This window comes from Etheostoma spectabile, chromosome 15 (genome assembly GCF_008692095.1).
Source record: "Etheostoma spectabile isolate EspeVRDwgs_2016 chromosome 15, UIUC_Espe_1.0, whole genome shotgun sequence".
Classification (NCBI taxonomy): domain Eukaryota; kingdom Metazoa; phylum Chordata; class Actinopteri; order Perciformes; family Percidae; genus Etheostoma; species Etheostoma spectabile.
In genome coordinates this window covers 12,150,907-12,163,093 of record NC_045747.1, presented here as the reverse complement: position 1 = coordinate 12,163,093, position 12,187 = coordinate 12,150,907, and the positions used below count along the sequence as shown (strand labels likewise).

Below are 12,187 nucleotides of genomic sequence, written 5' to 3'. Positions count from 1 at the left end.
TGTCCGACTGCCTGACCATTGTGGTTGCAGCTCAGCTGGGTAAGGCCTTCAATGGTGAAGTTCAGGCAGCTTTCCAGAAGTTCCTGGCCGTGGTGGTGTCCGCCCTGGGAAAGCAGTACCACTAGACAGATGCAACAGAAGACAAGCACGTGCTGATCATGAAAAGTTATTTTATGTCTCCAGAGCACAAATAAATAAATAAATAAAGCAGTACGCATATTCAACAAGTTTGTTTGTCTGTGGTTATGGTGATAGCAGGACAATGCATAATTGATGTTAGGAAAGCCCTTTTCACAATGTATATGTATGTATGTTTAGAGGATTCAACATGAAAACCACAATGTAAAAACAGGATTCAAGTAGCAGTAATGCAAATGTACTTAAGTAAAGGTAGGCTCCATCCGTATAATCAGCATCATGCACTTCGGTTTTAAAAGTAAAAATAGGCATCATGCAGAAAGTCAAAGTGTTACAATATGATGTATTATAAGTGGCCTTTATGAAGTGGTATATGTATGATTGCCTTTAATTATTATAACATTTCTCTCTGAAATTAAAATATTCAAGTAAAGCACAAACACCTTAAGCACTGTAGGCCTTCTTGTATATACACAAACAGGCCTATGAGCTAATAAAACATGACGCATTATTATGGACCATGAGTTAAATGCTCATGCATCAAAAATAATATTGTGAATATTTTGAACATGATAGTGTGATTAATTTCTTAATTCTTAGACATAATAATTCTAACAATAAGAAGAAGAAGAAGAAGAAGAAGAAGAAGAAGAAGAAGAAGAAGAAGAAGAAGACATAGTAATATTTCTGCATGAGTACTGGAGATGTCTAATCAGAGTCAAAACGTTTTTATTCACCAAATGTACAACGCACAAAAAAAAAACTAAAAAGCAAGTTAAGAAGTTACCGAAAGTTAAATACAAGAAGGAATAATATCCATATGAACAATAGTTATATTATTTCATATATTATTTCAATATACTTGAAATGCTTTTGTCTTAATTAAGGCAAATTCACATAGCCTAGGTTTTTTACCCAGCTTCATAAGCTGCTTCTTTGCTTTACGAAAAACCTTGTAGGCTTCTCCACATTTTTCTATAGCATTTCATGCATGGGTCAACCCTTGTGTGGTGTTCATATTTTCGTTACACAGCCAATGTTCCCGGGTCTGGTGGACCTTATTAGGCTTTTAAATCAATACAGCCATAACTATTTATGTAAAAATACTTAACAGATGTTTACTTTAGCTCAATTACCAATGATATATACATCATTTATGGTTCATATTTGCCATTTACCCCTGTGAGATCACATTGATGAACATATGATCATTTTCGTTTTTTGTGAAAAAACAAGAAAATTTGATCATAAAAAAGGTAAAAAAATAAAAATGAAGTAAGATTTTTGATCATTATTGCTGCTTATTTCTTAGAAATATATATATACATTATATATATATATATATATTATATAAATTCACTCCACCACAAACGGTTTCATTATATTTGATCTTTTATTTTTATTTAGACAGGCAAAGAGTATCCAAGCCGCTGCATTGTCCGTCATCTGCTCCTGTTTGCAGTTTATCTGTATTTCTCAGCCAGGGCACGGGACACAGCAGCCAGGAACTTGTCCAGAGCGACATGGACCTCAGGGGTGAAGTCGTTGGGGAATTTAATGGACAGGACAACAAGGAGGCAGTGAGAGAGAATCTGTAAAAAAGAGGATAAAGGCATTTAAATCAATCGTTACTTAAGAGCCTACGTCGGATCCTGAGTATATAAACCCCAGAACAGCGAACACCATGTTCTGTGCATCACTGATTTTAACTTTCTCTCCTCTCGACAGGCATGTGTTAATCATCATGAAATGTCTACCTTGAAGTTGGCAGGGTCCACTCGAAGAGTGAAGGCATGCAGCTCACTGAGGGTCAGAAGACCCGCATTCAGGTCGTCGATGCTGGCCACAGCTTGTCCAACTCCAAGCATGATGGTATTTCCGTGCTTCTTCACCGGCGCAGAGCCGGGGCTCAAGTCCTTCCAGTGGCTGAAGTAAGTCTTGGTTTGCGGGTAAACCACCAGCATCCTGGGTAAAAAAATTGAGTAGCCCCAAGTAAGTAATACATGGATACAAAATGAAGAGATATTTAGGAGTAGGTTACATCAGTCAGTTTGGGGTCATATTTACCTGGACAGAGCATCAGAGCCGACCTCCTCACACTTGTCAGCCACTTTAGTCCAGAAGAATTTGACTGTTTCCTTGTCCTTGGTGCTGAGACTCATCTTGCCTGCTGATTGTTTGGTTGAATTGTGATCAGCCCAAGCTTGTGTGTTTTATACATGAAACAGGGCATGGGCACACCCGGGCCAATTCCAAGATAGGCTGCATATGCAAACGGTCTACCGTCCAAATTATATGTTGAAGCTTGCAAGAGATAAACTTATCGCGATGGTTCTGAAGACTAGTTTGAAATACACGTCATACCAAGTCATAAGATATGCTAATATCTGAACACTGTTTCTGTGTATTGTAGAACTCTGGCTGTCATAGTCATTTCTTATTGTATGTGTTTTGTCTTTTAATTGTCTGTCTTTTAAAATGTTTTGAATTGTTATGCTATGGACCGTTTTTTTGTGTCTTTAATAAAGAATATGATGGTCATAACTAATTTTTTATTTGAATTTAAACGAAAACGTGAAGCTTATATTATTATTACCATTACTGTTGATGTTGATGTTATTATTATTATAAGAGCCTTATTTAAGCCTCCTGTGCATAAGATTTGTGAGATTCAAACACTTATTTAGCTCTCTCTATATACACACACACACACATATATATATATATATATATATATATATGGGGGGGGGGTTGACATGCAGCACGCCAATTCTACCAGGTGAGTTAACCAGGCGCCACTTCTTTCCACCATCATTAGGCTATAATCGTGCGCCATCTTTTATGATTCAGATGTACGAAAATCTGCTCCCCAGGTAACCGCAAAACGATGCAATCTTTAACAATTCCTGGATAGTATGAAATAATGTGTGATAGGAGCCACTCGGAGCTGGTCGAGGTCCTCCCCTCCCTGTTAATAGTAACCGCTAGAGGGCAGATCCAGCCAGCCAATAAAGTTAATATGTTCAATAATTTCATTGACTCTTATTCTCCCTTGGTAGTTTTTTTTTTTTACAAAATTGTAGCAGGTCAACTGCTCAATCTGTTAGGTGTTTTCAGCAGTAGCCTATCCTTGTGATCCATGAATTTTGTTTACGTAAATAAAATTAATTCAAGACACACTCTCCTGCCTTTTGCCTTTTACTGCATCTGCACTTATAGCATGTTCACATACTTCAACTGTTTATTATGGCTCCCTTGAAGAAAACCTTGGTTAGAGAAATCAAAAGTTAAAAAAGCAGAAGCACTACCTCAATGACTCTGTTTTCAGACTGTATACCAATTTCAAAGAGGAATATCCCCATGGTAAAAATCTCATACAGTATATTCTGTGAGAACATTCCTTTCTAGATCGTCAAACCCTCCATTCAAGACAAGGACACCTGTTTATGCATCCAACTCATGGCCGATAAGTTGCTTCATCTGAGAGTGATTAGTAGCAACAGAATTGAAATTGTAATGCACTATGTTTTGAAGGTCTAACTAAAGCCTGCATGTACAGAGTGTGTGTCCATTGCCAGGACAAAGAAGCACAAAGAAGCACAAAGGGAGAAAAAGAAAGGTGGTGATAAGGTGACATTCACTGCTCACTTAAAGGTGAAGGAGCAAATAAGGAACCATTCAACACTTGTTGGAAAATTTCACAGCAACATTAAAGAATAAGTTTGGCAAACATTCTTTTAACATTGCACATCAGTACTCAACCCTCAAAGCCCTGAAGGAAAATGTTCAAGAGAATGAGTTAATTCTCCATGTGGACTTTGCTGAAAATTAGTTATGCAATTATTCTTTGGAAATACAAGATATACATTTTGGAGACTCTCATAAGCAAGTATCACTACACACAGGAGTTACTTATACGGTTTATGGTGTTCAATCTTTCTGTTCAGTCTCCGCTTCAACACAACAGCCAGATGGACACATCTGAGCCCTGTACTCTCACTTCAGAGAGCTCATCCCGTATCGTTCAAAGAAGAACTTTTTCTGTCTCAAATCTGTTCCATTTCAGCTAAGATTTAAAAAGGTCACATTGAATTTCCTAGAGCCAGGCCATGGAAAGGGTGCAGCTGATGGGGTTGAAGCAGCCTTGAAACGGAGGGCAGATGGTCTTGTTGCAGGTGGTACAGACATTCCAGATGGGAGGATGTTCTTTGAGAAGCTGATAGAAGAGAAGTCAAAAATCAAGCCTTTCTACATCACAGAAAGTCAGATAGAAGAAAATGACAGAGCTAAACCAGACCAGCTTCAAACTGTATGTGGAACAATGAAAATCCACCAAGTAAGATAAACACACAACAAAAGCAGTACAACTGTCCAAAGTGTTAGTTTTCTTTCTTCTTTTGTTTTTGAAATTATAATGACTGTTGTGCTTCGTGTAGATTTTTGCCACCAAGTCCGGCCACATCGACTGGCAAATCCTAAGCCTTTTCTGGTGGTCGTCAACAAAGCACAGAAAAAGAAAACCACTGTGAAGACAGAGCCATGCCAAGGGATGCTCAATCCAACGCCTGAAATAACCATGTCTTTGGTGTGAGAATGGTGCGTGGTCTGTTACAACAACGAGGCCTACCCAGGTGAGGTCCAGGATGTAGATGAAGAGTCTGTCCACGTGAAAACTATGCGTATTATTAGGGTTAACCGTTTTTTTGGCCTCTGAAAGACAACATCCTGTGGCACAGGCATTAAGATTTCCTGGGGCCCGTGCCAGAGACAGAACCAGTCCCCAAGAGGCACATGATGTTTGATGTCTCTGTCTGGAATAAAGTATCATCCATGATGGATGAGAGAATGGAAGTTTGACATGTTTTTGTCTGTTTTGTGGAGGATTTTTTTCAGCAATTGTTGAACAAACAGTTTAAGTAAAATGTCAGATTAGATTATAGTTGTTTGGGATATTTATTATGAATATTGTGTTATTTCAGCGTTTTACCTGTTCTTAACTGCCCTCCTGTTTCATGTTTTTTTTTAAATTCAACATGGCTATGAAATGAATAAATAGTCTGTTAAGACAATAATAATACTGAACCAATCCTGTTCACAAGGAACACAGTTCATGTTTGGGCTTCCATATTCAGATTAAACTATGTTTTGATGTTTAAACAGATTACTAGCTGGTGTTTTTTTTTTGGTCTGAAGTCACTTAGATTACAATCTTAATTACAATAGGTTACGATCAGTGATTTGTCATCACCGCAACAAACTCATTACCAGAACTGCAATGTATATAAACTGCAATGCAAATACAAATCACAAAAACAGCCAGCAATTATATCTTTTTGACAATGTTGAACACTCTAAATGATCACTGTATTAAAACAGTTTCAATATATAGCATTTACCTAACATAAGCTTATATTCCAATCCTGGCTAGATTGATGAATCATAGATACTTAAATGACTATAAATCATCTTGCAAGTAAAAATCAGCAATTCCATTAAGTTCAAGATAAATATGTTGCATGTGAAACCACAACATGTTTTAAAAACATTGATTTATCCTTTAAGTTTTATTTTTTTACATATATTTGATGATGTGATGGTAATGACACATTTACTTGACATAGTTAACAAAATGGTGGTCTCAGCCAAGCTCATAACGTCACTCCTGACTAAAGGACTAATACTTTGATGTATAGGCCTACCATTTACTAAAATTTGGAATTTTGATTTTCAAAATTGTAGCAACCCAATTTGACCCTTAATCTGAGAAGTGCAAAAAAAAAACATTTGGAATATTGTCGATCTTCAAAAGTTCTTTTGAAAGTCGATAATATTCCAAATGTTTTTTCTCGGTCTGACCTATTGGTACAACCTACAACACGGCAATAATAACCATTTCCTTGACGTCGTTCGGGATCTACTTCAGTGCCTGTGCTTTGTTGTGATGCGGAGTACCTCCAATAAGGCGACTTCCGGTCTGATGACGCGTTGTGAGAACCCTCATGGACATCTACTGTTGAAGGAAAGAGTGGTGGATAAATACAGCATCAGCTGTCTTATGCTGCCCTCTATTGGATGAACATCAATGCAGAATAAATATGGAAAAGGTTAAATTGGTGATGAAAGAATCACACGTTGGTGCCGAAAACAACAAATTATAACCTATATGAACTATACAGATACCGAATAGCCTATACAACACAAATTGATCATGTAGGTAGCCCTCACCTGTAAACACATGTTTTGTCATTAAACAAAAAAATATTTCATCCTAATTTCTGAAAGATTGAGATTCTAATTATGTATCCCCAACACCTCAGGTCAAGACCAAGGGAAGTCTGGTTGGCTGATTCATTTTAATGTTATGTTATGTTTTTAGTTTATATACAATTTAATACACCGTCGATATTTGATTTGAGGACAAATAGCCATTTGTATCTGTTATGGTATTACTTTGTATTGAATTTCTGCAGCATATTGGAAAGAAGGACCTGATGTGCCACTGGCAACTCAGTCCTCTTAACATGGTGCAAGACTCCACTCTACAATGATTAATCCCTCTGTGGACATAGGACCTCAGGTCTCCAAACCCCAATTTAAAAACCAATAAAATATATATTCTAAAGTGTCAAAGTTGCAATTTATTTTACCGTTGTATATTGATGTTGTTATAACATATGCAAACTGCATTTTTAAGCAATTACCCAAAGTTAAGATATAATTAATTTACTTCAGGTGACAGCCTACCTTGCATCAATAGGCCTGCCTGCCACTAAGACAAACACACATCAAGATTTGTTTTTTCTAGCATGTTTTTTGTATGGTGAACATAAATGTCAGACTATACATTGTAAATACTGCAATACACATTACAACATAAAAATGAAGCCAATTTAAATCCCACCTAAACTAAAAACTAATTGATAATCATTTGTCAGGCCGTGGACAGCGCCTGGTGCTGAAATTAGGTCTAGTACACAAACATATTTAGGAATGAAACCACATCAGTATCATTTAAACAAAACAGATTTGTCAAACAGACGATAAGACATAATTATTTTTTAACAGATGTGTTGCAAAAAAAGACTACCTGCCATTGAGATTATTTTGGGGCACTACAGTTGTGAACTGCTGATGTAAAACTAAATCTATAACATTTCCTATATGCATATCTGTACCCCATACAGTTCCATTTTTCTTTTCATTTCAAACTGCACCATTTAGAACAAAACATTGAATTGTATGTTGACAGGGGATAGAAATAGTAAATTGGGGTGAAATACCACCACTAAGCCGTTTTCATTTCTGTCTAGAACATTCTAGGCGGTGCAGATAAGTTACCCTTATCGTATCTGCAAATCCATGACACAGTCCCCTGCAAGCCCACCGCCCATCCAATCGCTTGTCTATGGGAGGGGAGAAAGGATGCTTTAAAAGTTGCATCTGGTGTCGTTGATCTGCAGACCTGCACTGGAGACTCTAGAGCCAGCAAAATGGTTGAATGGACAGACTTCGAGCGCGCCACCATCGCAGACATCTTCTCTAAGATGCAGTATGAGGTGGTGGGCCCTGCAGCTCTTGCCAGGTGAGTCTTCTCAATCTTGCATTAACAATGATGTGCTTGAGACATTATTTTTGTGGAACTCTAGATCATATTAAAGGATCATGATACGTGTACTGTTTTCTGTCATTGTGCACAATGCGTTTCAGACCATCACACATGTTCATTTTCTTGGCACACAGATTACATCCTCTAGTCCAACCCTGTAACATGTACGTGTTCCTTTAGGTGTCTGATCGTCTACCCCTGGACTCAGAGATATTTCGGCAACTTTGGAAACCTCTACAACGCTGCTGCGATCACGGGAAATCCGATGGTTACAAAACACGGAACAACTATCCTCCACGGTCTGGACCGGGCTGTGAAGAACATGGACGACATCAAGGCAACCTATGCCGAGCTGAGCGTGCTGCACTCCGAGAAACTGCACGTGGACCCCGACAATTTCAAAGTAAAGTTCTGGAACTAATGCAACTCTTGTTATTCACATTCAACGATTATTCAAAAACGCCCCACCTTTCATGTTGCTGATGTTTCCTGATACTTGCTGTGTTGCAGCTCCTGTCCGACTGCCTGACCATTGTGGTTGCAGCTCAGCTGGGTAAGGATTTCACTGGTGAAGTTCAGGCAGCTTTCCAGAAGTTCCTGGCCGTGGTGGTGTCCGCCCTGGGAAGGCAGTACCACTAGACAGCTGCAACAGAAGACACGCACATGCTGATCATGAAAGCAAATAAAATAATAAGCAAACCAAACAAGCTCTTTGTCTATGATGATGTCCAAAAATAAATTATATAACAATACACAAACAAAAACAGCGACTTTTAGACACATACTAGAGAGGAAAAAGGTCAAATTAAAAACTGTAACATGAGAGCAATGTTTAATTCTGCATAGTCTGTTAGTGTTTATAGGTCACAAGATCACTTAATATGAAACATTTTAAAATAAGTAATGACGTTTAGTTTCCATTCGAAATCATAATACAAGTAGCCTATTTATATTAAATAAAAATGGGTTTGATTTACAACACTGAATATTTAAAAATATGAAATAGCAGTAACTATTCAATACTAAATTACTGTAGATTTTTTGAAATATAATTTTGTAGACTAATATTTAATATATATATTGCAGACATAACATTGAATGGGAAACATGGAAAGGTTATAAGAGGTAATTTTGTACTAATAAAATACTGTAGGCCTACACTAGGTTAGCCTACGTTTGTCAAAATATAGACCACAACTTCATGTAGGCACAAAGTCTTCTTCCTAGCTGCATGCGGTTAACCCGTTACTTCAGAGTAAATGGGAAGTTTAAGTGTTCATCTGTGTCTTGCCACTAAGTGGCTCATCTCACACGGAATTACATGACACCAATACAAAAGTAATTTCATCCACAGCGTCTGGTACTAGGTAATAGTTGTTTTTTCGTTAGGTTTACCATTTATTATTGAACAAGCTTAAATTACAGCTGCAATTGATGTGCACCAACATGTAAAAGAAATAATCACTTAAAGCCCAAAAACGAATGTTTTTTGCATTTAAATATATTTATTGGATTCGGTGCAAGCTCATGCTGCAGTGTCCTTCATCTTCTCCTGCTGTTTATCGGTATTTCTCAGACAGGGCCAGAGCCAAAGCAAGAAGGCATGTTATTGAAATTACGATGCCGATTGTTTTGTAAATTAAAAATCTTTTGGACTAAATGCTTGAAACAATAGTCTGAGGTGACATCTTCTAATATCTGTTTTGTAACACCAACAGATATCAATTACATGATAGACAATAGAGAAAAAAATATTTCTGACATTGGAAATCTGGAACCAATGACTGGAGTTTTGCTAAATGTTGGTGTAAATTTGACTCGTTTGACTTGCTCTGTTTTGCTGTAGATGTGACTTTTGGTTCACTCCATTTATGAACAGTCATTAAACAAACCATCTGAAACACAGCTTTGCAGATAGATGGTGAACAAGGCGTGTGAGGATGTAGCCTCCATGAGATAAAAACCAACAGCCTTCTCATGATGACTCTGGAGCTTCTATGAATTTGACACGATCTGAAACATCATCTGCATTTATGTGTGTAGCCTATAGGCAACTTTAGAAAATCCAATCTGAAAGTGCACCGACAACCGCTAACGGCTGGTGTAATATCACTGACGGGGTGATACCATTCAACTTTACATTTCCTATTAATAGTGAGTAATAGGCTTCTACCTAATCATTTAAAATACATTTTAGAAAGGAGACGTATGGGCAGTGGAAAGAATAAGTCAATTTACTCAAATACTTACTACAATATTAACGTAGGATAGCCTACTTATTCTTTATTTAAGTAGGCCTATTTCTATTTTGTTACTTTAGCCTATACTTCTACTCCAGTACGGAAATATTGTACTTTTTAATTCCACTAGCTACATTTAAAGTGCAGTTTCAGATTATTCGAGTTTCAGAATAAAATATCAAAAGATAAAAAGGGAGGAAAGGTGGCATTCATACTGTACGTGGCAGATAAAGTATAAAAAGTAGGTCGAAATTAGCTCCATATTTCCAGCTACAGGTATTTTACTTGTAACCGAGACTTTTTGCACTGTGGTATTGGCTTTATACTAATAAGTAAAATATTTGGTAGTTACCCGTCAAGTCGAGACCGATGAGCTGTTGCTGGCACAAACTAATTAAATAAAACCACTGTAGAAGCAAATACACATCAATTATTAAAAACAATATAGTCAAAAACATCTGAATGCGAAGAAGTTTTCACATAGGAACATATGACAACTACAAACCTCGCCCCCCCCCATTATTTGCTTCTTATTGTTAATAATGGATGAAGGAGAAAACTTAGAGACATTAAAATAATTTATGCAGGTGACAATTCAAGATCGGCAGTTCAATTTAAAGATCGCTGTCCAAGGTGCTGATGCTGGGACCTCCAGGGATGTGGAAGCGGTCCGAGGTACCCGCCGTTTTAAAGGGCATGATTCAGGTTCTGCCGCGTGGGAAATTCAGCTATCCTTGTGCCGATGTTCTTCTCTGGGTAACTAACAGGCGTTTGTTTTTGTCTTGGTCACTAATGTGCGTATTTCAAGCTGTGGCTTGCTGCCAACAATTTGTGATCCGAGGCCTTTTGTATCAGGCTACTAACAAACTTACTCGCCCATAGTTAAATGGAAATTCGTTCTTCTCTTATCATTGTTGCAAATCCATCACTTGCCCGGCCCATGCACCGCGCCATCCAATCACATTATTTTAGAAGGGGAGCAAGGCAGAGAGTAAGGAGGGGAGCACGGTTGCTTTAAAAGCTGCGTTTGGTGCCGTAGAGCACAGAATCTTCTGCCTTCGCCGTGCTGCTCGACCTCCAGAGGGTTACCGCCTACGCCGCCCTGCTCGGCCGCCTGAGGGGCTCTACCTTCGCCGGCCAGTTCGGCCACTAGAAGGGTCCGTCTTCGCTGCTAGCCGCAGCACCCTGTTCCCCAGTGCCCTCAGTCCTCAGTCCCCGAGTGGTCCCGGTCCCGAACCCGATCCCTGTTCACTGGTGCCCGCCGTTTCCACGGTCCCATGGACATTTGTCCTTGGTCACTTGTCTTCCTGTCTGTTTGTTCCCCGCCTTTTCTGATTGTTCTGCCCAGCCCTAATGTGCTTCACCTGTTGTGTCAGCTGTCTCTTGTTAGGCCTCATTACCTGGTGCATTTAGTCCCTGTTTGTTCTATCTTTGTCTTGTTAGTCCTTATTAGCCTACCTGATGTATTTTACCTTGTTCTGTCTTTATCTTGTGTGCGATCATTTCGTTTCTGTTGCTGGTAAGATTACTATTCTGTTGGCTGCTGTCTCTGTGCTGTCGTGGATTCTGTTTTGTCGTGCCGTCCTGTTCGTGCTTGTTTTGGATCAGTTTTTTCGTGTGTACCATCCTGGCTACTTTCTTGATGACACGTATCTTATAAGACTGTTTTTCTTTAATAAATCACGTCCAAACTGCATTTGTGTCCAAGCATTGCTTTTCCTGACAAATACAGACCTACATGTTCTTACAGTGGATACATATCTCAAAAGCTAGCCCAAGTGGAAAAACATGAAGTCCTGAAGATTGCCACCATTGCCTAACTTATGATAAAAACCAATGAACAATGTTTTGATTATAACGCTGTTGCTGGTTTTGTGATGAAACGTAGCGCAGGTTGCCTAATATAAATTAATAGCTCACATTTAATACTCATGACTTGGCTTTTGGATCGTCACTTGACTAGATAAAAAAGTAAAACGTAAAGTATAGTAAATAGCCTATTGTACGAAAAACTATTAAACAGAAAAGGTTTTTGAAATGTAAAGATTTGTACAAAGACACTATTTTATTCACTACCTTTTGTTTTCTAAAAATCTGAAAAACATGAACACGTTCGGATTTGTTTGACAGCAAGCCTGCAAGAAGCCATTGTTTTCTTTATAATTACTCTGCCGATTGTTTTGTAAATTAATCAATCTTTTGG

At 38.2% G+C, this 12,187-nt stretch overlaps 2 protein-coding genes and 1 pseudogene across 2 annotated transcripts; 2 read left to right on the top strand and 1 right to left on the bottom strand.

Annotated features, from left to right (window-relative positions):
* Positions 1–213, top strand: part of LOC116702927 (hemoglobin subunit beta-2-like) — a 922-nt pseudogene extending 709 nt beyond the window's left edge.
* A 1,299-nt stretch (positions 214–1,512) lies between these two features.
* Positions 1,513–2,477, bottom strand: LOC116702931 (hemoglobin subunit alpha-1). The gene is made up of 3 exons (XM_032537480.1): positions 2,206–2,477; positions 1,896–2,103; positions 1,513–1,730 (listed from the first exon to the last, which is right to left on the bottom strand). The coding sequence occupies exons 1-3, from the start codon at positions 2,298–2,300 to the stop codon at positions 1,602–1,604; spliced, it is 432 nt and encodes a 143-aa protein (XP_032393371.1). The 5' UTR covers positions 2,301–2,477; the 3' UTR covers positions 1,513–1,601.
* A 5,039-nt stretch (positions 2,478–7,516) lies between these two features.
* LOC116702924 (hemoglobin subunit beta-2) lies at positions 7,517–8,418 on the top strand. Its single transcript, XM_032537474.1, has 3 exons — positions 7,517–7,720; positions 7,925–8,147; positions 8,255–8,418. Exons 1-3 carry the CDS (start codon positions 7,629–7,631, stop codon positions 8,381–8,383), a joined length of 444 nt encoding a protein of 147 aa, XP_032393365.1. The 5' UTR covers positions 7,517–7,628; the 3' UTR covers positions 8,384–8,418.
* The last annotated feature ends 3,769 nt before the right edge of the window (positions 8,419–12,187 follow it).